This window comes from Hippoglossus stenolepis, chromosome 23 (genome assembly GCF_022539355.2).
Source record: "Hippoglossus stenolepis isolate QCI-W04-F060 chromosome 23, HSTE1.2, whole genome shotgun sequence".
NCBI lineage: Eukaryota > Metazoa > Chordata > Actinopteri > Pleuronectiformes > Pleuronectidae > Hippoglossus > Hippoglossus stenolepis.
The window spans coordinates 14,207,184-14,233,413 of NC_061505.1; the positions used below are offsets into that span (position 1 = coordinate 14,207,184).

A 26,230-nucleotide genomic window follows, 5' to 3' on the forward strand; every position below is an offset into this window, starting at 1 on the left:
ATTTCTATTTAACATTGTGGGACTCCAAACCATTAGGGATCAAATTCGTTGCAAGTGAACCTGAGATATCGTCTTTTTTTTTACTACTGAAATTCTTCTCTCAAAAACCTGGCAGTTTCTTGTCAGTCTGGTCAGAGATCTGGAGATTTCATGCTATTAGCAGTTAATTTATCCAGGAGCCTCTAGCAGAGATGAGGAGCAGGCTACAGAGATTAGCTCCCCTCCATTTTTTTCACTTTTCAGTGTATTCTTCAGACCCAACCAATGCTGGCACAATAGACATCACTTGAGGACATTTAACAGATTTCACATCCCCCTCTGAAGACACTAAAAGCTCAAGGGCCTGGTCACACATGCACAAATGTATCAGTGGCAAACCATCGCCTCCTGTTCACTTCCAATCTGTGTAGGCGACGAGGTGAATAAAACATTTGCTTCCTGTGGAAGGCTAATCTCAGTGTAGCTTTGCATGGAGTTCAACTCTGGTGACGGCTTCATTTGTCTCACTTTTTACTCTTTTCAGCATCATTTCTAGTCTCAGTTATTTTTCCTCAATTTCTCATAGTTTCTCCCTAGAAAATCTCAGTAATGTGTTGTTACAACCTGGGAAAACATTTGTTTGTGTACAACCTTTTGGCATCAGATGCAGTATAATTATCAGTATTAGTCCTCCAGACTACAGCAGGAACCCCAGGCTGGTTCAGATGGCCACTAAATCTTATTACTATATAGCTTGCTGTGTTAGACAGAATACAATTACACCTATTACACATCAGCAGCAAGGACGGATAATAAATCCTGATCAATCGGATATTAACTATACTTTGTCCACGCATACAGAAAGCCAGTCGTGTGCGTGTGCTTGTGCGTGTGTGTGTGTCCTCCTACCTTTCATGCTGTGACCTTATGTGGGTTTCCATGTGTGTGAGGCCTGCAAGCCACATAAGGTGGTAATTAAAGGCTGTTGGAACACCTTAAGGCTTTAGCGACATGTCACCAGGTCCAGGTGTCACAGCAGACTGAGCCTCTTCAACCCCTATAGCACCATCTGTGTGATCATAAGGGAGAACCTTCCTTCAAGGAACGCAGCTTATGAGGAACAGCTTTTTACTACAGTTTATTATAAGGAGGGTTTTATTGTTGTAGTCGTGGCCATCGTTTCTATCAGCTATGATTACTTCGAACTCACCAATATGATAACTTGAATGGCCCGTAGTAGATCGCCTTTATCCCCCAAGGCCCAACAGTCCCCTTATAAAACCACATTTAAATCTGCCCCTGTGTCCAAGACCATGTCAAAAGTGAATGGCCCATGACCCGTTCACCAAGTTTCACCAAAATCAGTTCAATCGTTTTTGCGCAATCCTGCTAAAAGACAAACAAACGGCAATGAAAACATAACTTTCTCGGCGGAGGTAGTATATTTGCAAAGAGAGGAACCTCATGTTGTGGTGAGTGTTTATCTCCAATCTGTACCCTCATTGGTAATAAACTCAATGTTGCTTAACATAGAAACACCACAAGCTTCAATGTAATGTAAAAGTCTTTATGTTGTAGCCAACAGTTAAAACTATTTCAACTTAATTTCTTAGAAATCAAGTATTTATTACAGTCAGATACAGAGACCAAATGGCTCCAATAATACTACATTTCCCAAGAGCCTTGGCAGCTGGTGTTATGGAGATGGAGCATTAGGAGGCTAAAGTCATGATAGCATCTTAATAGCTAATTTAAGATGCTTTGTCACTGCAGTTGTGAACAATACAAAGTGCCATCGTCTCTTAATGAACTCAGAATCTAAAAGGGGAGAACGTTGTGTGTTTTATCTGTTTTCTCAGCACAAAGAAATGTAAAGTTCAGTTTCTTGCCATAATGTAATTTGGAAGTCACGGTTGACTTCTTTCAAGAAATCTTCATCTATAGGCCTGAAGATTTAATTTAATTTTGTGTCCACAAAAACAGATGCTTTTGTCATGATGATTCAAGCCCAAGAATTGAAAAATGCCTTTTCAATCTGTGGAAGTGTACCAACTGTGACTCATAGTAAGATGAAGGAAATGAATGTTCTTTCTAGGGGATGACTCTTGTTTTTCTGTCACACCCCCTTTTGTGTAAAGGCCTTAACTAGGGAACACAGTGCCTTACACAGCAACGTTTAAAACTTATTTTTACCTCCTTCCCTCTTGTCCTTCATTTGACCCTTTTTTGCCTCTCTACTAGGTTACATGGTTGTTTTCCAGGGCTGGGATTGGGTGTTTTTGAGGTGGGCTGTGGTGAAGAAAACCGGGGTCGAGCGTTTGCAATGACTGCATGATGCTGATGAATGCATTTACCCACACTCCTCCCTCCATCCCTTTTTTGCCCCCCTCCCTTTCTTTCCTCCTCCTTCTCAAACATCTGACTCCAGCATGCCCTCCTGAACTGCACGACTCAGGATTCCCACATGCTCTACTAACAGCTTGAGCAAACACAAACACTACACACACACACACACACACACACACACACACACACACACACACACACACACACACACACACACACACACACTCACTGATCAAAGGAATCCCATTGTTCTTCAGTGAATGGAATGGCATGTATGATACCTTCTGGAATGAAAAGCAAAGATAATTATGAAGTGTGAAGATGATGTGTAGACAGTGTTTGGAGAGCCTTATGAACCATATGTCATTCTGAGCCTGTCACATCTGTATTTCCATTCAGACGTACATTAAATCTGCTCCCATATATATATGTGGTCTGAAGAGATCCAAGTTCTTAATCATATTGGCTGAGTAACTAGAGCAGGATCTTGTCCAATTACTTGTTTTAGAGGACTGATAGATTCAGTCGAGGCAGTTAGAGGCAACTGGGTGTAACTACTCAGACCTACATGTATTTCTGTATCTGGTTTCATAAGCAGTCATTTGACAGTTTCTATACTTCAACAAATCTTTGCATTGACAGATTGATTGAAGTGTTCTAAAAATCCCCATCCAACCTGATGTGTCTCTCAGATATTAAGCTTCCGAGATTAGAATTTATAAAAAATCCTCTTTTTGTACCCGAGTCATTTTATGATATGATCAAAAAGTGTTTTAAGTGACAAATGAAAGAAATGTGGTTTTAACTAAAACAAAGACATTTTATTTGAGGAAAACAAATTTTCATATAACTAAGATAATAAACACAGCAAATTAAACCAATAGGACTTGCAGGACAACAAAAAAAGGATGCTAAATTATTACTGCAAAAATCAAAATTCAAGCAGAACTCCGTGTTGTGCAAGAGAGGAGGCAGCTCGTCCACATGAGCCAGGATGAGGCAGTGGACAGCGGCCTCCACTTCCCTGATGGCTTCCAACTCCACCCAACCAGGAACCTGCAACAAAAGACTGGACACACGCAACACAATGACAGCACAACACACAGAAGCCCTGGCAGAGGACCTCACGTTTTAATCAAACAGATGTCATTAAATAGTAAATATATAAAATGAAACCACCAGTTGAGCAAAAGGCGTGTGACCTGTGTGATGCAGTCGAGTTCATACATTTCAAAGGAGTGATCACATAGGGACAGGATTAGTTCGGACAGGAGTTCTGTTTAAAGACGGGTACTAATCCTTAGTTCTCAGACGATTGGAGGCCAGATATTTCATTTGAACGTTTCTTTTATTGCTTTCAAAAAGGTCAAGGTGGTGATAGCAGCTTCATAAAGAAACAGAAAGAGGCTTTCGTTATTATGATCTCAGAATCTTCCAGCTGAGAGGTTATTTTATTAGTTTCTAAATTTAGTAGATGTAAAGGTTTTGAACTGTATTAGCACTTTTTAATATTCCCCTGGGTCTTAAATTGTATTCTAGTTTCTGGGGGATTTTTTTCAGACTCTCATCAAGTCAGATACAGGTTCATTGTGTCTTATTTATGTGGAAATGCAAATGCATACGTCCATGTAACACTATACATATTTCAAATGAAGTAATCTGATAGAAGGAATGTATGTGACAACCTCAAAATGAATAATGGCTTGCTGTATAACCAGGGTACACGGTGCTGGAAAGATAACTGGGGGTAATTGTTGCAGAATAAAAGCAGAACGCTCCCCCTTTGTTTTTTATTATGTTTGAGCTCAGTTACCCTGAATAATTTCCTGCTTCAAAAATGTCAGCAACTACATTATTCATTCTCTGCCAACCGCTCCTGAAGCCGCCTCCCCTCTTCCACTTGCTGGGGTTTGTCACTGTTCGCCTCTCTCACCCGGTCCTTACCCACCGGTTGGGCTTGCACGGCCAACCCGCCGGGTTGAGGTCAGCCGTGGCCCCTGACTTGAACCGCAGAGTAATCAGGCTAAACATGAGTCAGTGGTGTCTGTCTCTGTCTCACCTCCCTCCTCGAGACACTTACAGTTTCTGTTAGACTTGACACCTGCTACACTTCAGCCTCCAGCTCAGCCATTAGTGCTAACTGCTAAACGCTGACACAGTGTATGACATCATTCCTTATTCTTATTACACTGTGAACTACAATAACCCTCCCTGTGGTGTTTAAGGTTACTTAAACACTAGAAAGTCATTTAAATTTTATAATGGAATCACTATGTCAGAGCAAGGTACTGAAAGTTTTCCCTCGCATACTTTTACTTCAAGCCTGAGAACTTGCTCCTCGCCAGCAAGTTGAAGGGGGCGGCGGTTAAACTGGCAGACTTTGGCCTGGCCATCGAGGTGCAGGGAGACCAGCAGGCATGGTTCGGTGAGTACAGACAACTAACCCTAACCCTCTTTTCATAACCTGCAGAAATGTTAGGATTCGTATTTTCAATGTTCTTATTAACACAGTTTAATGAAATATGTAATTGACATGGTGAAGTTGTAGGATTTTTATCTTAAAAGGCTCAAGTTCACCCTTCAGTGTCTTGAAGTGGATCTTGTAGTTGGTTTTATGTCACAACTGGAACAAAGCCTGATAATGTTTGTTCTATAGATACGGGTAAGGGTTAGATGATCAAACATCAGATGGCTTTCTGCAACAGATGAAGTTCAATATCTATCTGTATGTGTGTGTAACTGTAGCCTATTTTTTCTACATTATTCTGTAGCGTGAAAAGTTAGGAAGGGTGTTGATTTTGATGCAACTTTTGTTTTCTCAATGGTTCAATAAACTGGGCACATCGTGTTTGATGGGTGGGTTCAAAATAAGTTTTGGTTAAACTTTTGATGTGACGTATGTGCTTTCATGGACATTATTCATCACTTTGCTGCAAAAGTTGAAATAGAACAATTACATTTTTGGCCCAGTTTTCTTTTACCGGCAAAATCAAATGAAGATTCACAGATGTGCCAGAGCCCAAGAAACTCCCCTGTTACCTCACACCTATCTAAAGGGACTGGGTGTACCACTGCTCTTGGCTCTCATATCAAGTTTGGACTGGATGGATATCAGGTCTATTTCTCTCCCTATCCCCTGAAGGACAGAGAAATAATTGGTCTGTTCCCCCAGCTCCAGCCTCACATTGTATTCTGACTGTAGCACCAGTCAGCTGGAACTTTGTTTCAAAGTAGGCTGAGTGTTGCTGGTCGTGAGCCAAACTTCTCACCCACAGAGGGATGTTTTCCTTTAACCTCGGCTCATAAACGTCACTTTATTGGACCACTGCTCCTCTCCACAGCTACGTGAAGTGTTTGTCCTTTTACTGGACAACAAGCTTCTATAAGACTTCAATATATAGGAGGGGGTCAGGTTTAATATTGGTCTGCGTGTGTGTGTTGTTGCAGGTTTTGCCGGGACACCAGGGTACCTGTCTCCAGAGGTGCTGAGGAAAGATCCCTACGGCAAGCCGGTGGACATGTGGGCCTGTGGTAAGATTTTCTGCCTCTCTTATCTGGGGAAACCCAGCGGAACAGGTTTATTGGTTACACACAAATGCATTGGCCCGAAACAGCCAATCAAAAGCTTTTCCTTGGGAGTATCACGGGACGCTAGACCAAGAACACACTAGTTGAAATCAAGGTTTCTACATTTTTCTGTAAACACCTTTAACCTCAGTATCTAACCCTACAAGGCATGGCCCGTTGCATGCGTACACAATGGAATTTTGCATTTGGGCATGTGCTGAATGATTTTTTTTTTCACCTACTTTGGTTGACCAACCATCAACTGTTAACTGAAAAGATAAAAATGCTCTATTTAAGAGACAAATGTCTTTCTCTCTCTCAAACACACATTAGCCCATATGTTGCAGTCAGAGTGAAAATCGGCAACCACTGCCACATCAGTGGCCCAGTGGACTGTCAAAGCGTGCGTGTGTGTGTTGCCTGGTGTAGTTCATGTACCACAGAGGGCTCCTGCCTCTTGAATTAATCATCACTGATGTTCATTACACACACTTTTGATGGGCCAGGCCACCTGGGTCTGAGAGGTCAAACACACTCTGGCTGAAAACACACACTCGTGCTCCTTTCCACACACACCTGTGCCTGCCCACGGGGTCCACCGAAACAATAGCCTGTGTTGTGTTTGTGGTCACACTGTTGCCGTCAGACAAAGGACCTTTCATCTTTTCCTGGCAAAAGGCCAGCCAATGGAAAACCAGCTGTCCCTGATAACACCGGCAAACTTTGGCACAGGTTTGTGTTTGTTACAACTGCTATGCCTGGACTTCCTTGAGTGCATAATTAGGAAGGGAGGCCCACACAGCAACCCTTTGAATAGGCATGGAATTTATTAGCACTAATTAAACACCAGCAAAACATAATATTCTTAACATAATAAGTCACTAATCAATGGTAAAATGTGAGTGCCTCAACTAAATACACTGCAAACCAAACAAAACACCGGGAGCATCCTGAGCAAAGGGTGGATCCTTCCTGGCCCAACATATCCCATGATTCATTGCGCTTAAGTAAGAAACTGATTTTCAAAGAGGTAATGGGGAAAATGTCAGGATATTATATTTTTTTATATGTAAGTACTCAACCGAAGTTGCAATCCTTTTACTGTATATATTATTACTATTCCATTTAGATTTGCCCTTGCGTTTATATAGCATTTTTTCTTATTCTTCCTTTACTGAAGTCTATTTTTTGACTGTGCTCCTGTTTCGCCGTTGTGGGACTAATAAAGAATTGTCTTATTTTCTGTCTTAATTTATTTCTGCTATATTTTATTTCTGAGTATCCGCTTGAAAATGTATTTATTGAACGTAAATTGAGCTGTCTGTAAATACTAACACACACTGTGTGCGTGTGTGTTTTGTAGGTGTGATTCTCTACATCCTCCTGGTGGGATATCCACCTTTCTGGGATGAGGACCAGCACAGACTCTACCAGCAGATAAAAGCTGGAGCCTATGATGTGAGTTGTATAGTAACTCTTCTCTCTCTCTCTCTCTCTCGTATCATTATCAATGATACATGATACAACTTCTTACAAAAATGTTTTATAATCACAAGTCAGCACAAATGGTCGCTTGGTCTCAAAGATGTACTCATTTGAGGTCAGGTAACCTCATGTTCCTATGCATTAGATTTCCGTGGTGAAACGTCAAGGTCACTGTGACCTCACAAAACATTTGTTCGGACTCTTTCTTCGACATTTGATCAGTTGTCACTTGGATTTAAAGAAGAACTGATTAGATTTCAGTGGTCTAAGCTCATGGTGACCTCATGTGAATCTAGAAAGCAAATTTATGTAGATGTAAACTTCACTGGTTGGTGGAGGCATACTGCCGCGGTGTGGTAATTCTAGTTTTGCACATAAAAACAGACGGCAGTAGTAAAGTAGGTGCGGCGAGTCAAAAAGCTTCAAGGTTTGCAAAGGCTTTTTATCAATGAAGGTTTTAGAGAGGGAGTGCTTTTATATAGCTGCATTTCAGACCCAAATTGAGCTGATTTGTTGCCCTATCTCCAGTCTGAGGACAAGTTGACAGTCGTTTTGGTCTGTGCTGCCTTTGTTTTTATATATCTCTTTAAATATTATTGACAACGGTTTATCAATCTCTATCTTCTGGTCTGCATTTAGTGAATGAGAAGATACAGTTTGTCAGATGAATTTTTACAGCTTCTTAATGTTGATGGTGGGGCACTGTAAATGGTTTCTGTGGCGTCTCTCTGTTAACAGTTCCCATCACCCGAGTGGGACACGGTGACTCCAGAGGCCAAAGACCTGATCAACAAGATGCTGACCATTAATCCAGCCAAGAGAGTCACTGCCACAGACGCACTCAAACACCCCTGGATCTGCGTACGTCTCCCGACACAAACGCACACTGGTACACGTTCATTCCTTCTCCTCCTTGAGTCCAGATAAATAAACGCACTTCCTTTCTGTTTACAGCAACGCTCCACTGTGGCGTCTATGATGCACAGACAGGAGACTGTGGAGTGCCTGAAGAAATTCAACGCCAGGAGGAAACTCAAGGTAAGTGACAACAAGTGCTTTGATACAAGATGAGGCAATCCCTGTTTTTGGTCTAGGAAAGAAGAATTATCGTTCAGTTTCTGCATTTTGGGGAAAAGTTAAGAGATCAACTCTTTTTTCTTAAACATCGGTCCACTCGGCCTTTTCAAAAAAATCTGTTAGAGCCAGTCATGTGTAAACATAAAGGTCATAAAGGTTTCTGTTCCTCCACAGGGTGCCATCCTGACCACCATGCTTGCCACTCGCAACTTCTCAGGTAGGAATCAACCAGTTATGATGACATGTGACAGCAGTCCCGCTTTTAGTATTACAAGACAGTCCCACCTGAAATATAGTGCTTCTGCTTCTGTCTCTGTTACATTGCATATCTACACATTGTTTCAGATTCTGCTCTCTTGAGAGTAGCTGGTATTCAAACTGTTCTGGCCTTTAGAGCCCGTTAAGCTTCATCCGTCCTCCTTTTATCATCTGCTCTCAGCAGAGAATGAATGACCACAAGGATCGATAAAGTCCTATCTTCAGGTCCATTTAAAGGGCAAAACATTCAAACTGAGTCCAGCAGTATTGATTATTTTCTCTTTATGACAAATGACAGGCAAGCTTATGGTCTTTTCCTTCATGTTAATTCTATTATTTGTCACTTACCTTCAATCGATGTCAGTGCAAACATGCCGTCAGTGTTTACTTTTGTTCTTCTTCCTTCCCCCTCTTGTGTGGTAACTCATATGTAAGGTAAGAGTCCTCGGTGTAGTATACACTTCTCCACAGTGTCAAACTACTGTGTCAGGTTTGGTTCTGAGGCATGTCATGTCTACTAAAACACCAGTATACGGCTTTCAGCTGACGAACAGTGTCTGTGTGCAGCCATATTGTAGGTAAAACAGCTTCAGACATAAATATCGTCAAATTCCATTGTTTCTGAACTGCAGATAATTGGGAGGTGAAAATTCTTGGATCTGCACCCAATTTCGATGGGCCTTACTTGGCCCATGCCCCATCCTTCCACCAAGTTTCGTTGAAATCCATAAAGTAGTTTTTGCATAGAAAACAACAAATGGACTGGGGTGAAAACATGATCCCCCTGGTAATGACAGTTTTGCTGGGTAATGATGCATAGTCAAATATTAGTCTTACAGGTTGACTTTCAGTTTTTTCAGTTATTTGGGGGCAAAGATCACTTTTGTACCATTTCCTTTACTGAAAAGAAAGTGAACCCCTCTTTTACCAAAGACTTTATGTGTAGGAGAAGACACAATTAAACGCAGTTAGAGTACTGTTAACAGTGGATAATATCCTATACATTCTACTTAGGGATTTTAAACTGGTTTTGAGTCATGGCTTTTGAACAAAACAATTATAAACACCTCCACCTGATGAGATCATTTCATCTGAGCTCCACAGACCAGTTATCACAGTAGGCCACTATAACCTTACTGTCCCTGTAAATTTTCACATTTCTCTCACAAACATTTCCCTCCAGTATGGCTGCTAAAAGACCTGATGTCACAGAAAAGCTGCTGTCAGTTAATAAACATGCGCGCGTCTGTGGTTTGACAGTAAAACCCCTCACTGTCGTAGAGGATGCACCACATTCTGCTCTCCTACCACCTCTGTCTCCAACTGTGCTTGCATGTTGACTGAAAAAATATTAATTATCGATAACAGTACTGAGAAAATAAACTCCTCTCATATAATTTCACCTCACTCCCCCTTCAACTAAATCGTGTTTGTATGTTGTAGTGTGTTTGAGATAAGACACATAAGTGCATGAGTGAAAGTGGGCAGGGGAAGGAATAATAGGAAAAAAGACAAGTTAAAGAGAGAATTCCCTGGACAGTGCTGTGGTGTCTACTCAGCACTGCTGCCAGTGTCTCCTGTAGTCTCATCTGATGAATCTAATTCCATGTGCCAGACTAATGATTCACTAAGTTTCATTTCATCTCCTGGCTTGATTTGCATTTTTCTCTTCTGCTTCCAATTCTAACAGGGCCCTGTCTGAGGTCGCATGTAATTGGCCAAACATGAATAGACATTGTGTGTGTACGTGTATGTATGTGTGTGTGTGTGCGCGCGTTCCAGCTGGCAACTCGGTTCCTTCCATTGTTTTGTTTTTTTCTTTTTCTCAACAGTAGCCAAGAGCCTGCTGAACAAAAAGACGGACGGTGTCAAAGTAAGTCCAGCTTCCATTTCACTCTTCACTCTTGGCTCCTCTCATTTCCTGTACAGAAAGCTTACATGTCCTGTACTACTGTTTTCATATGGATCTGTACCTTCTACTGCACCTCAGCAGCTTTAGCTTCATTTAAAATATGTTTTAAGTGTTGTTTCTCAAATGCTGTAGCGTTGTCTGGGAACAAAAAGCCACACTACAGCCTTGGTAATAAAGGAGCTTGAGGTGCAGCAGGGAAATTATGTCTTTCCCAAGTGGATGTGACACATTTCTCAACAATGATCCCCCTCTGCAACGTCTGTTTGTTATCTGATATGAGGAAACTGTTGGAATAAGTGATGACTGTGTGTGTGTGTGTGTGTGTGTGTGTGTGTGTGTGTGTGTGTGTGTGTGTGTGTGTGTGTGTGTGTGTGTGTGTGTGTGTGTGTGTGTGTGTGTGTGTGTGTGTGTGTGTGTGTGTGTGTGTGTGTGTGTGTGTGTGTCCCTTGTACTTATATCTTTGTGAGGACAATTTTAAGCATGGAGTGAGGACATTTTTGGAAAGTGAGGACATTACTTTGAGGGTTAAGACTTGGTTTCAGGGTTAGGGTTAAGTGTGTTAGGTGTGTGTGTGTGTGTGTGTGTGTGTGTGTGTGTGTGTGTGTGTGTGTGTGTGTGTGTGTGTGTGTGTGTGTGTGGTGTGTGTGTGTGTGTGTGTGTGTGTGTGTGTGTGTGTGTGTGTGTGTGTGTGTGTGTCCTTGTACTTATATCTTTGTGAGGACAATTTTAAGCATGGAGTCAGGACATTTTGGAAAGTGAGGACATTACTTGAGGGTTAAGACTTGGTTTCAGGGTTAGGTTAAGTTAGTGTTAGGTGTCTCACTGTGTGTGTGTGTGTGTGTGTGTGTGTGTGTGTGCTGATACCTCTGAAGTGCAGACAATTAGGTGGATAATTCACAGTCCTCCATTTCTACTGGGCTATTTGTGCTGTAGAAAATAGTTCACAAATTCTGGTCACAGCAGATCTTATTCATGTGACTTAAGGGCAAATCACCTGTTTATTTATTGTGCTCAAATGTTAATGTAAGTTAATGCACTTGTGTATGACAAGGACTGGAGGGAAACAGAGAAATGCTAATACACACAACAGCACATGAGGTTTTTTTAAAGCTGGTGCTTCAGCTGCTAAAAGCTCCACTTTGTTCCCCAGCTGCTCTCTGACTGTCTGTCTGCTGCTTGGTGCTGAGCAGGTGGTGAACAGTGTGTCAGAGCCTTTCCTATTTCAAAATAAATTAATAAATGAAATTTAAAAAAAACAGACATCTGGCGGAATCAAGGTTCATGAGAGTGGTGAGGCTTCTCAGTCAGTTTGTGGTGAAACCGAAACCAATGGGTCTACAAAGAATTGTTCTCCCTTCGCTCTCCAAGTTCCATGTTGATTATTGTAACTCTGGTTCAACTGATTTCCTCTCTCCTCTTTCATCAGAGCTGCCTGAATGACTAATGTGTTTTTCTTGTTTTCTTCTGATGAGCTTCTGGTGGTGGCGGTCTTGCATGTTCAGTCACAATGATTACTGTTTGTCATTCCAACTGCCCACCTGTTTAATCCAAATACACCACTGTTGCTGCTCTCAAATGTGTGTGTGCTTATCTACTGAATATAGGCTTAATCACAGCGGTTTGTGATCAACGGGTAATAAAGATGCTAATGTGATTTTATTTTTTTAGTCCAGTTTTGATCACATGAGTAATGGAATTATTGTGGGCTTATTTGATACAGTTATTCATTATTGTGGCAGATGAGCCTGTGCAAAAGCCACTTAACCTGCTCGGTGCATTTCAGTATATGGTCTAAAAAAACATATTTAGACTTATGTGTGTGTATGTGAGTGTTGGTTGCACAGTCACACTCAGATCCATTTCTGTTTTGTTGTGGTGTGGCTGCTCAACGTAGAAAAGGAAGACGGAGAGTTCAGAACATTTGAGGGTAGGCCTGAGCTCGCTGCTGCTTCTAGCCAGATCCAGACCCCTGCATTGGGTAGTTAGCTGTAGAAAAGCCCTTGTGTTTAAATGCTCCACACTGCTAAAGGCTGGGGAGGCACAACCTTACTGAGCCGACTGTATAAATCATACCAACTCCATATGTAGTGTTTTCACAGATTCCAGAATACGTCAAGAATCTCGTGGTGATGACTATATTTTTAGACTTGGATCTAAAAAAATACAGGAACTAAAGCAAACTTCTTTTGAGGATGAGTTAGATCATTTTAGATAATCATAATCTCAATAGTTTTTTATCCTGACTACAGCCCTGGATCTGATCTTGTTAAACAGCCGCAATCATGTTTAATGCCCAAGTGGTTAATTTATCCACCTTTTCCAACTATACAACTATGTCTCTGTGGCCACACAGAGCTGCTGAGACAATCCACTTTAAGTCCTTTATCTTCTATGATTGTAAACAGGAGGAGATGGGACTATGAGTGATAACAGTTCTGTTTAAAATGAATCTTACCTGAGACATATGATCAGTCTGTCCCTTTTGGCAAAGACATTTATTCATCATTTTGACTTTAAGTCATTATCAGCATGCATACTGACGCTTTGTCATTGTGTTTTTCTCTGGGTATACAAATGGCAGGTTTATACAGAAACTGTATCATTATCCAGTGCAGAGTTTGGTTTCAGGCTCACAAATCAATGCCATTTATTCACTGGTGTTGAACGTGGGAGTCGAAATACGAGAACACACACTTCAAACCATCATCTGTGTATAAAAACACCAACTTGCTCTGAACTGTAAAGTAAGTTGTGATTATCAGGTAGTTTAAGTTAGGTTTGCTTCATATAGTGCATCCCCAGCCTTTGAGCAAAAACGTAGAGAAATTGCAGACTCTTTATTTCTTTTTCAGCAAAGTGCAAACCAGGAAATGTCTAGATCTGACCCTCCTCCTTGTACCTTCTCAGTTGATGGGGAAAAAACGACACCTGTCATTGTGTTGTAGTACTACAAGTTAAATACTGCTAAACCTTTAGTATAATATCATAGTAGACTCATGGTAGATTAGCACTTCAAACTGTTAGTCCAACATTGTTGAACCTGTTACCTGGTGTTCATCTGTTTATATGAGTCTTATCTTAGTTTTCATCGTTGCATGTCTTGGAACAAACATTAATTTGGTTATTAACGTTCCTGTTTATGTGATTTGGTTGTTTTGTTATTGCAGACATTTCTGATCCCCAGAGGAACCTGACTCTTTCTTTGACCCTCTACCTTTTAATCTTCCAAGGCCACAAGCTCATCAAAAATTTTCATTTATCCTGTGAAACATCCCCATTTCTTTTGGATGGATTGGGGATGATGTAGTTGATCTCATGACTTTTTATCTACTGGCAACCTAAGGCTGGTATTTTTGGTTCAGAGTGAAAAGTCCCTGAAACTATCAGTTGTATTCCAATGGAATTTGGCCAAAAAATTTACAAATATTAGCATGCTAATCTAAGATGGTCAACATTTCTCTTTAAACATCAACATGTCACTATTGTCATTGTGAGCATGTTGATGTTAGCAATCAACCGAAAAACATCACTGTTAAAGCTTCACAGAGCTGCTAGCATGGCTGCAGATACGTTGCTTGTCAAAGTGTATTTTGTGAGGGGATTACGTGTCATATTCAGGCCATATGGCATGTAATCTCCTCAAGCGTTCCATCGTGGATCCTTGTGCTAAGTAATAAAACCCATCAAGTCAAATGAGAACTTCCCTGTAGTTTCTTGTGCAAAGGGAGAATTTGTTTTTTGCCAGGAAAACGCACAAAACCCATCATTCTCATGCCAGGTCCCTTATCCAGGTCTCATAGAGAACAGTTTGAATTGAATACTACAGAGTAACTTGGTTTGCTTCACACTGTCATTACGTCTTCATCTAACACTGGTTGCAGGCCCGTGATGAGAGATCTCCAACTTGGTTTATCAACTCTTCACTTTATGTAGTATGGTTATTTTTATTTATTAATTTTCATTTTACTTTATTTTTCATGGTGGACTTCTGTGAGTTTGATTAAAAGTGGTTGATTTGCTCACCCTGTTCGGACTAAAAACTGAAGTTGAACTGTTCTGTGCTGGCCGGATCAAACAGGTGCGAGTCGCTGACAGGAACTCATGAGCACAATGCTCCACGTTTTCCCTCCACAGCAGGTGCTCGCATTAGTGTTTGGACACTAAGCCTTGTCACTTCTGCCCTGTCCCGCCTGTCTACCTGTCTGTCCACTCTGTCCCTCCAGATCAACAACAAGGCCAATGTGGTCACCAGCCCCAAAGAGCCTGTCCCCACTCCTTCTCTGGTACACTGTCTGCTTGCCTCACTGCCTGCATTTTTGCATGATTGTTTGTCTAACTGTCCATCTGTCCATACTGTCAGTGACATCTGTCCTCAATACTCAGCTCTGTGGAAGTCTACACCTATCTCTCTTTATTGTTGATGGTGATTGGGTATTTTTTCTTTCTCCATAAAGCTTACGGACCTCATATGTCTTTAGTGGTTGTGTAGCATGAGCTGTCCACACACAGGGGGGCTTCATTGCACTTCCATATTGCTGTACATGGGCTACATTCACCTTTGTTGTTGATGATGACTGTAATGGCAGTACTGGGGCCATTGCATGTCAGCTGTCTCTAAGGCACTGTTGCCACAGGTCAAGTCTTTGTTGTCAGTCAAAGTGGAGTCAACACTGGCTTGTTAATGGGCCGAGACTGAGTCAAGTAGCCATATGTTTCTGAGGTCTTTTGTCTTCTGTAAATAACCATTGGAAGCATTTTCACGACCACAGTGACTGAGAATTTGAAGGTGAATCGAATCAATCCCTACAAAGGATAATCTGTTGCTTGCACTTTTAGCGAGCATAGCATGCAACAGAGCTTTAAGCTTTCAAATTTTGGGAAATTTGACCATTCATTGTGTTTTGTTTGCACACGAGGGACAATTCATACCAGTCTTATTTATGTGGTTCATGTACAGAGCTCTAGCCAGATGTGATTAGCCTAGCTTAGCATAAAGACTGAAAGCAGGGGGAAACTGTTAACACCTTTACAACCCAGTAATTAACACTGTATTTTTATTTCAGTCTGTAAACAAATGGAAATATAAAGTTGTCAAAGAGCATCTTCCAGCTTTGGTCCCATTGGACAAACAGGCTGACCACATCCTCCAGCTCTGTACTGAACATAGGGACTAAGATTGATATCAAACTTCTCCACCAGTAGCTGGAAAGAAAACAAATAAGTCTATGCCACAAAATGTTGCATGTTTCCTTTAAGGATTTAGCTTTGTACCATTGATTCAAACTACAGTGCACATGAAGTGCCAGTTGGCTAGTCAGCACCGGTGTACAGCAAAGAGCTTTCCAATAGCATACTTGCGAGTTGGAAGCTTCCGTTAACCTTTCAGATTTGTTTTATATCTCACATATTGTTTTGACCTTTACAGGTTCATGTTTGATGTGACTGTAACGTTGTGTGTGTGATTGCTCTGCCTTGCATCTGAAATCTGTCCTGGGTGTTGTAGCTTCAAGAAGAATGTTGGATGTCAGGAAAGGCAGGTCATTTACCATGGTGTCTGTGTTTTTGCCATCTTGTTGTCAGTGCTGGGTGAAAGTTAATCATCTGTGGTGAAATACTTGATGTTCTTTACCTGAAGTTCATGGAATAGTCACAACTTCCACTGCTGTAACATCCCGTCTGTCTGTATGCTGCAGAATGCTGTAGTGATTCTGTTCCAACTTCATTTTCCCCTAATGGCCAATACGCCGGTTACCCTTACTTCCTTCACAACTTTTATGTCCTTTCCTTGCAAAGTGTTTTCCTGTCCAACGTTTTCCCCTAACCCACTTTTGTTCTGCACCGACCTCTCAAATCAGGAGCCTCAAACCACTGTAATCCACAACCCAGCTGACGGAAACAAGGTATACAGTGGGTCAGATAGTCTGAGGCTGTAGTTTGCGGCTGACATGTGTGTGCCGTTTAGAGTAGAGCCTCATGTTTGTCAAATGAGAAAGCAAGGGGCCATGGACTCGTGTCGCATGCTGTTATCAACTGTTGCATGTCATTCTTTAACTTAATAATGCTCATCCATGTTTACAGTTTTGTGTTTTGCTCTCCATTTTGTAAGATCTCCAGATATTTCTGAATGTAGAAACGATGTAATCTTGTGTGGCAGAGAGTGTGAGACCTTTGACGAGCGGGTGCTGATGTTGTCATCATAGCATCACAGTCACTATTGCCGTTGTGTGACAGTGGGATTATGCATGTTATTGGAACATAACGTAGTCCATGCAACCGTGGATTCGAAAGCTGTTCCCCAAGCCAAATCCTTAACGGAATAGCCTGAAGTCCATCTACTGCTTCTATGTATGGATCTGCATTATAATGTATAATCCATAAGAGGGATGCATGCTTGTGTTTTTTGCTTTGTGCAGTGACATGATGGTTTTGTTGTTCATAGTTAAGCATAATGTGTGTCTGTGCCCAAGTGTGTTAAGTTGTTTTTAAGTCCATCACACGTACCAGTACAATATTCTGTTTACCCTGTGTGTTTGTTAAAATCGGATATTTGTTCATCCATTGTACAAGTAACGTGTCGTGTAACATGAGATGTTACGTATGTGTCAAAGGGATGAAAATAGAGAGGGAAAATCCTGGTCTTTATTCTTGTACAATGTTCACATGTCATTCTTTACTTTATCACATTTTGTAAAAAGTAGTGTTCAATAGCCAAACTGGTTATAGAAAGAGATGCATGTGTTTTGCACATTCAATTATAAGATTGTATTCTCTGCTGAGATCTGAGATGACGTTGAGACAGTTCATGAAACTTGAGCAAGTCAGACAGGTCACTAACAAACCAACAGGTAACGCTTAAACTCATAAAGAAAAGTAAACCCCAACAAAATATGAACCTATAGTAAACATCTATTACATTACAGACCCATTTTCATCGCCAATTTGACCAACTGTTCTTTGTAGAGATGTTGTTGAATGTCTGAGTTCAGCAACAGGAGCTGCTGGAACTCTTTTTGTCCCATGTCCTCAGCACGTCTGTCGACTGCCTGGTTGTCCTCACTGACCTTTTTATGCGTTGTTTCACAGGAGTCCAGCGAGAGCGCCAACACCACCATCGAGGACGAGGACGTGAGAGGTAGGGAGGTTTGGACCAACCAATACAAAACACCACTCTGTTAGCAGGACTGCTCCCTCGCACCTCAGTAAAAGTCTGTCCCCCAATTTTTCCCTCTCTTGGTTACTGATCTCCTATTATTGCTAGTTTTTTAACTAACAATGTTTTTGACTGCACCCTCTTATCTGTTGTTTATTGCATGAATATCTTGCATGTTGTATTATTGTCTTTTCAACATCTTTCATCTCTCATTGTCCATGCTGCTTATGTTTTCCTGTTGGGCAGTACCATGTAATGAAACCATGTTTGGACTGAGCTATGGGGCCTTGCTGTGGCTGTTCATGGTAATTTGGTGGAGCACAAATTTATTTCAGTCAGCAAAATCATTTGAAATAGATTATGTGAATGGACAGCCTACGCAGCACTGATGTTTGAAATCCAGAATTTGAGGTGGGACCATTGAATAGCTGCATGACCAAATTACCACCAACTAAATAACTGATTAGGCTGCTTTGGGGTCCCAGACACTAAGGGCCTGAAAACACTCACATTTGGGGCCCAAGGGCAAATATTCACTCTGTCCAGTTGGTGTTCCAGCCTTAACTTAGCCTAATTTTGAATGCAAGTCCAGTATCTTTGTTCTGGACCTCTCTGGACATTCAAAGGAAACATAAACTCCAGACATTTGCAGTTGTGTTGTGAGATACTTTTTAATAAACTGCATAGTGCTCAGGTTTCAATCCTCAGTAGCACAAATAGGCTTCTAGCAGAGCTTAGGTCCCCTGTGTTGACTGCTTTGTGACTGAACTACAGGAAGTGTTAGACTGTTCAGTGTAAGTTTACAGACACTTAAATCCCGGGAACATCAGAGCTTATAGTAGAACAACAGACAGGAACTGCAAAAAGGACCTTTGTGTGTCTTATCGGTGAAGTAAGTATATTCAGCTGGACTTGACCAGGGACTGTAATTGGTTTGTGATTGTGTGCCTTCCTGTGTGTGTTGTGTGCTTGTTCTCTACAGCAGCGACCTTTGATAGAGCAGAGAATCTATCAGACAAATTAGATTTGAGTTATTCCGTCTTTTTACCACCTTACAAAGAATTTTCTCATTCCTGGGGCTCCTCACGTTCCTCACGTTCCCGTTCTTTGCGCATCCATACTTCCAGTATGTACACAGGTCCATTAACAGACATGCCTCATGCCCTTTATAATGGCCTCCATTGTTATTCATGGCTGACGGGATCGTCATTCCTCAATGCTCCAGTAACCTCATTCATCAGAGCTTTGAAATTGCTCTTCTTATTATAGTGTTCAGTAAGATGTGTTCCTTTTTTTAAGGAAAGGATGTGTCGTCGTCCCCCCCAGAAAAAAAAAAAAAAATCTCTCTGCTATTATTCTCTCAAGCACATATTGTATTACAGCTGCTCTTCTGTCTTACGAGTGTGCTCTCAATCAGACTCTCAGTTTGCAAAGAGGCTTAGAAATCTTTATGAAATTGGGGGAAGATTTTAATCATGACATCTTTTGCGAGTTTCACAGCAGTGGTCCGCCTGCAGAGGAGCTAGTGGCAGGAATGGCAATGAGGGCATATGCTATTCATTAACACCTACATGTATGATGGACGGCTGGTGGCTGTGTCCTAAGAGTGTTTAATTTCCTCCATACTAAATGGATTTTGTAAAGCACTCTGTGTCTTCTCTTTGGGAAGCTGGTTGAGAAGTGGAGGCAGTGATGTCCTTCATAGGGAGCACGTATTTCAGTGGTGTAGGTTTATATGATGAATATGATGTTCTCGTGGTCACCTGGGGGGCAGGTAAACAAACCAACAAACTGTAAACACAAAGTTTTACCTTCTTAGCACATTTTAAAGCTGTGATAGCCTGGGATGGTGACATATGTTGTGGAACTGCCTTGTGCTCTATTTGCTTGCACTGTGTATGGCAGAAGTTGAGCAGAGCTTAATCTGAAAGAGGCAGCTGGAGAACTTGGTGTGTGTTCATCTGGTTGTGGATTTTATTTCCTGTGTACTTATCTATAGCCTTGTATTGATAACTAGTCAATCAATCAAATATTATTTGTATAGCCCATATTTTTAAGTATGGTAGTATGGAACGCTAGCTCAAAAACCTGCTACATGTGTCCCAAGCATGAAACTGTGATTGCTGTCATTTTGACGATTGTGCCAGCACCGAGTGTCGGGCACGCCCAGCATCAAGTGTTAACACCATGCATAATGTGAGACCAGCATAACATAGCCACATGCCCCAATTGGCCAAAAATCAATTAATGCTGATGTAATAGTGGCGAACGAGAATACAGTTTAACCAGATGCCATATATTGCTGTTAAAATGTGACTTTATAAAGATCCTATCGAACGGTTCCTCAAGGATTTAAGGCTTTTTTAGGGAAAGATGTTGCCTAATATACTGAATCTAAAAGATCTAAGATGTTTTGGTATTTTTTATTTTGCTTGGAATTGGCATCTGGTAAAATAAATTTAAACAGTTATAAATAAATAAACACATAAATTACTAATAAATTCATAATAACGGAGATAAAATTACATGTTACATTTTTGGGGTGGTATTTATTCATGATATTGTACAAAAATTAAACATAAACCGTTGTTTCTGAAATATTAGGGAAAAATACTCTAATTGCATAGAAATATTTTCCAAATAATACTAAAATAAAGTACTTTATGTATATAAATCATTAATTGAATATAAAAAGCCCCAAAACTCCCAATCTAGGACATATATATATATATATATATATATCATGTAAAACACTCTGCAATGGACTCACCACATTTGGTCGCACCACATGATATTTTCTAGTTCAGTCAAAGTTTACAGCCACAGAATTACAGGATTACAAAAGACTTTGGAAATCATGCCAAATATGGCAGAAAATAAATTTGAATAGATTTTGAGTAATTTCAAAGAAGTTTTCACAACAGCAGTCATGGCCGGACGGTCGCACCTCATGATATTTTGACACTTTAAAAAACAGAAACATTGAAATAACTAATGGTTTTTGGAAATTTAAAGTGTGTACATATATGGGAGAGGTACTACATATATATGGTATTTCTTTATGTATTTAAACCTTTTTTTAACAGAAGAAAATGCAGTCGGACAGAAAATATAGGCGTCACGTCAATGACCCATATATAAACCTTACACACATTATTTGATTGGGAACTTTTTAACCCTTAGCAGTCTCCAAACAGACACACAAACACGTGTCTCTCTCACTTTGTGATTTCTACCACACAAACACTAACCAGGCATATTTAATATAATTCCGCTTGTTTCTTTCAGTCTGGTGATGTGTATTATAATATTCTGTGTTATTCTCTGCTCTGTTTGTGTGAAAGTTTTCCATGTTGCAGTGCAGAACCACGTTTCCCCTATTGGTGAAGAACCTCAGTCACAAATGTCTGCGTCTTCACAAGCAGAAGGACGGAAGTGACTTTGGTTCTTGATCCATGTGTGCTTCAGCGTTTTGTGCTCAGATCTGTTATGACATTATGATAGTTGGTCAAATTTGTAGACAAGTTGCGTCAATTTGACAAAAGTGCAAAGCCACCTTCACATAATCCAGAGACTGAATTTGTGACATCCTGGAGGGACTGCTAGACCTCTCTCTGTGCTGGTGGACGACAAACCAGTCTTTTCGCGACTGTCTCCTAAACTGTTGGAAACTGTTGGATTCCTTTTAATAATCTGCGAGGCTGCTGCGTCATCGCTGTTCACCTGAGGAAATGGATCATCTCACATCCCTGTTGTTCTGTCTACCTGATCATCTTCCCTCCATCCGAGCTGAGTTGTTCTCAGCTTAAGGAAAGAAATGATTATTCTGAACATTGTCATTTCCTGCTTTTCATGTGTTCTTCATTTCACATTTTCATTTTCTCCATTTCACTTTTTCCCCCCATTCCTGTTGTGTCCACATGCTGGTCTACATTTCCTTCCATCCTTCAACCTCTTCTTCTCAGCACACTCTCCATCCTCCCGTCCCCCCATCTACCACCTGAAGCATTTAGACCACTCCTCATCTCACTCCCATTCCTCCTCTTCTTCCTCCTCCTCTTCCTCCTTCTCCTCCTCCTCTTGCTGGTACTCTCCTAGCGTTTGGCCCAGTGGTCAGGAGTTCGTCCAGTACATCCTGTTGGCACTGGTGGCTGCCTACCTGCTCCTCTTCTTCATATTTTCCTTCCTGGTCTTTTTCTCTGACCAACCTACCATATGCTACTGTGGCCCCCATCAGACCCCCACACAGGGGCCCGGCCCCCAACATGGGCTGCCCCTGCCCACCAAATCCCAGTGTAAGTTCCAATTTGCAGAGGGGGAGCTGTGAGCTTCAGCCCCTTCTGATATACAACCCATTTTAACAGGAAGTAGAACTGCATATTCTTTGCAGAAGTCCTGAAATTAGAACATGTAGTCGAGAAATTTGTGTAACTTAGTTTAGTTAAGTCTACTTTACTTTAAATAAAATGCATGTTGATCACTATGCAAGTGTGGGAGGCGACACACTTCACTTGACAGACTTCCTGTGTAGCTCACTGAACCACACCTAAACTATGTGAGTGCAGAGCTGCTGTCCTATAGCACCCCCCACAGGCCGGTCAGGAGCCCTCACAACACCCTGACTTCTTTAGCCCTATGAGACAAATTGGGATTTGTGAATATGGGCTATACAAATACAATTAGATTGATAGATTGACTTCTCTTCAATGGGAGTTTGCTTTTGACCCCCTCAGATCAGAAGACTGTGTGTGTGACCCTTCCTCACGTGTCGTGGCCCTAGTTTAGATCTGCGAGGGATTTCTCCCGTGGAGGATTTTAACAGTGTTGAAGCTGTGGATTCGTGACACAGACTTTCAGGTGTTTTGTCCTTTTAATTTGTGAGTGCTTACTATTTCCTGTGTTTCTTCTTTGCTTTAAATGAGCAGTTAACTGAGGATTGTTTTGTAGCCTTTGTATGGAAAAGTTTCAAGTTTACTTTCAGTATGTACTTTATAGACTCCTAGCTGTATCAAACATTAATGTGTTTAGCAATTCTGCAGTATAATAAGCTTTATTTGGATTAGGTTGTTGTGAACTGGTGCACAGTGAAGCAACAATAGCTCAATTTAAAAATAAAAAAGCATTTAAAAAGTAGAACAATTCATTCAAATTAGAAATAGTTACATATTACGCATGTATTACAAGTCCTACATAACCAGTTCTATTGTTTGGAGACATTTCCATTACAGAATCATACTAACTATTGTTGAATAGTAAAAAAAAAAGGTTATGATGCAAATAATATTCCTATTATTTAATGTAAAGTATTGAAATAAGTAGATTTGTTAACGCTAACAAAAACTTAATTAAGTAATCTGTGGGTAACTAACTATAAAATCAACCTAATTTTCTTTCAGTCAGGACCACTTGTTCAAAGAAATCTTAATTTGAATCCGCACAAGTTACATTTGGCGGTATGGTACAACTCTCTGTACCATTCCATGTGCTTTCATGGAAAGATTAATACAGGGAGAGCAGCAGCAAGACCCCCCCCAAACAGAACAGAGCGGGCTTCAGTGACAACAGAAGTGACACTGAGTAAATCAAACACAGTATGAAAAGAGGGGGAGCTGGGGTGGAGGTGGGTTGCAAAACGGCTTGCAGAGGAAGCAGCAGGGGGAGGCAGGCTGACGCAGCTTAGATAAGGTGCCTTGTTTGAGCTTTGCCAGTGAATGCATGGAAGGGAGTGAGCTGATGTGGACTGGCTTTGAGATCAGCTACTGTAGCTGTCAGGTGAGCTGAGCCTGCCTGAACTAACGCTTTGCTCAATCTGTGGAACGTATAGCCCATAACCACAGATCACATCTTGCCTCATAGGGTTTAACAATCAGCACAAGGTGTAACATCCTCTGCCCTTAACCCTCGACCAGGGTGAAGACAAAAAACACAGGAACCTCAGGGAGAGTAAGAAGAGAGGGATCCCTCTCCAATGAAGGAGAGAACTACATTAGATGTAGATAAATACACTTGCTGCAGTTCTCACTAATCAAACTGACTCTTCATAGTAAAATCCTCTAGACAACCAGTCTAGTGTTGGGTTTGTGGCTCTGTTGAAACTTCCCAAAAGAAGACATTGAACCTTAAACCACCCTGCGTGTGGGGGGAATGTCACTGTGGACAAACGCTATCTGGACTGTTTCGTAAAAATGTTCAACTCGTGTACATAAGCAAACTTATCTAGAACGTTTCTGTCCAGCTGGTCAACACAGCGTTTGCAAAGCAGAGTCCACGGAGGATAAACAGTGGTTTTACTGCGTCAGGCTTTCTACAAAACCAGCCAATCACAGTGGGGTATTCTGTTTTTTCTCTAGTCCAAACGTGTTTTGTTTCTTTACCTGCTGGAGCTGCCAGTTTTGGTCCTGAGCAAAGAGGGAGTATTTAGATGGGAACATGTTTCACCTCCTGGCTGTTAGTGTTTTGGTTTTGGTGTCAGTGAAGGGGATGAGTGCACAGCAGCTTAAACAGCAGCGGACTGTAAGTGTTCAGCTCGCTGGTAACAACAGTGGACTGGAGACTGAGGGAGGTAAAATGAATTTAGAGCGTGTGTGTGTGTGTGTGTGTGTGTGTGTGTGTGTGTGTGTGTGTGTGTGTGTGTGTGTGTGTGTGTGTGTGTGTGTGTGTGTGTGTGTGTGTGTGTGTGTGTGTGTGTGTGTGTGTGTGTGTGTGTGTGTGAAACCTTCTCATTCATTGACTCCACCATGTTACCACTCATCTCCATATTCTAAGTGTCAGTAGTGGTTATACTTTTATCAAGCCTCAACAACCGCACTTATTCTTTCCATCCATTGTCTCCTAGCTTACCTACTTAGCATGAAAGGTAATTTTGATGTCGTCCATGTTGAACCATGCTGACTAACTTCCTACCCGTCTTTCCTTCATTCATACTGTGTCTATTTAATTTAGTTTGTGGCTCTTTCTGTCCCTGAACGTCCCGATGTTGTGATGTTGGATCGGTGTCGTCCTCATGTTTCACACTAACTTCTTTTAACTTTAATTTGTGCTTCATTTCACATTCCTCAGGAATTTTGTTTGCAAATCTAACTTTGTCTTTGTCTCTCAGCTCGGAAGCAGGAGATCATTAAAGTCACCGAGCAGCTGATTGAGGCCATCAACAACGGAGACTTTGAGGCCTACACGTCAGTTCAACTGTTTTAATATTTTTAATCTGAATCATTTCCACATGTAACATCAAATATTCTCAGTCTTTGCATTAATGTGACCTTTTCCTGCCTGCGTGCTCTCTTTCAGGAAGATTTGTGATCCCGGCCTCACGTCCTTTGAGCCTGAGGCCCTGGGAAACTTGGTGGAGGGCACCGACTTCCACCGCTTCTACTTTGAGAACGGTAACAAATTTCTGTCTCAGATGGTGTCGTGTACTTTTATTATTTTTAGATTAGGATAATAATAGATAAAGTAATGTAGTCTAGACAAAGATGGTGCTAGAACAAAGTTTTTATTTTAATCGTATGTTTCACTTCAGTACATCGGACAAATGCTATTTGATTTGTGGTTCTCACAGTGTCAAAACCATGATACAAAAACCACCACTTAAAACTTGTTAGATACCAGGAACAGTACAGCATGTGTACTTGAATATATATGAACATTTCTTTACAAGGTTGCAAAGTCCTCCCCATCTGTTTTAATGATAGAAAACAGTTATTTTAATTAATTTTGAATCTGGATCCAAAGTCATAGACCATCAGGATTTATATTTGCCAGATTGCTTTCTTGTTTTTAATGGAATTATTTTATTATGTTGTAGAAATTCTTGCCATGTGTAGAAATTCTTGTTTGTTACAAAAAGCGATCACTTGGCTCATCTGAAGATTGTGTTGGCATCTTCGTAACATGAATACAGAACAAACAAAAGCACGTAACCCACATGTTAAAAGCACATAAGCACCTCTGCAGATATTGGTTTAATGTAACAATGTAAACGATAAACCGGAGTCATCCATGTATTTATGAAATATAATGCGTCCTTGAAGAAAACTCTATGGAAGCCCTGAGAGGCCAGTTCTTTTTGGCTGGATCATTTTTCTTTTATTTTCATCTGTGGAATCAGTTAAAAGATAATAACCCACCAAATCCCTGAGAGGCAGATGGGGGGGGGAAAGACATTTTTAAATTAGTTTTTGTTGTTATAATAGACATTTTGGCCTCATGTTTACTTTCAGGTTATGTAACATTTCATGTCACGTCTCACTTTTGGCAAAAACTATTTTAAAGTAGACCTTCTGCCACTGAGGCTTTCAAAAGTCAGGAGAACTAGTTAAAAGAAAAACAATGTTCAATCATTAAACCAGACTTGGTGGTTAAATGGGTAAAACACTGAGATTTAGTGACATCTAGTGGTGAAGTTGCGTGTTGCAGCTGAATACCCCTCACCTCACCCTCCCCTTCCAAACATGAGA

At 41.0% G+C, this 26,230-nt stretch overlaps 1 protein-coding gene across 37 annotated transcripts in view; it reads left to right on the top strand.

Moving 5' to 3' along the window:
* Positions 1 to 26,230, top strand: part of camk2d1 (calcium/calmodulin-dependent protein kinase (CaM kinase) II delta 1) — an 82,850-nt gene that overhangs the window by 53,621 nt on the left and 2,999 nt on the right. For 3 of the 37 annotated variants that reach the window (XM_047338713.1, XM_047338712.1, XM_047338711.1), the window contains exons 7-20: positions 4,648 to 4,750; positions 5,773 to 5,856; positions 7,256 to 7,350; positions 8,116 to 8,238; positions 8,332 to 8,415; positions 8,629 to 8,671; positions 10,545 to 10,585; positions 14,848 to 14,907; positions 16,480 to 16,524; positions 17,708 to 17,756; positions 21,740 to 22,069; positions 24,610 to 24,630; positions 24,874 to 24,949; positions 25,062 to 25,156. In XM_047338713.1, the coding sequence (XP_047194669.1) occupies positions 4,648 to 4,750; positions 5,773 to 5,856; positions 7,256 to 7,350; positions 8,116 to 8,238; positions 8,332 to 8,415; positions 8,629 to 8,671; positions 10,545 to 10,585; positions 14,848 to 14,907; positions 16,480 to 16,524; positions 17,708 to 17,756; positions 21,740 to 22,069; positions 24,610 to 24,630; positions 24,874 to 24,949; positions 25,062 to 25,156 (1,249 nt within the window). Of the gene's footprint in view, positions 1 to 4,647; positions 4,751 to 5,772; positions 5,857 to 7,255; positions 7,351 to 8,115; positions 8,239 to 8,331; positions 8,416 to 8,628; positions 8,672 to 10,544; positions 10,586 to 12,518; positions 12,552 to 14,847; positions 14,908 to 16,479; positions 16,525 to 17,707; positions 17,757 to 21,739; positions 22,070 to 24,609; positions 24,631 to 24,873; positions 24,950 to 25,061; positions 25,157 to 26,230 lie in introns of all 37 variants that reach the window. The other 34 variants (XM_047338717.1, XM_047338716.1, XM_047338729.1 and 31 more) reach the window with 25 other exon arrangements.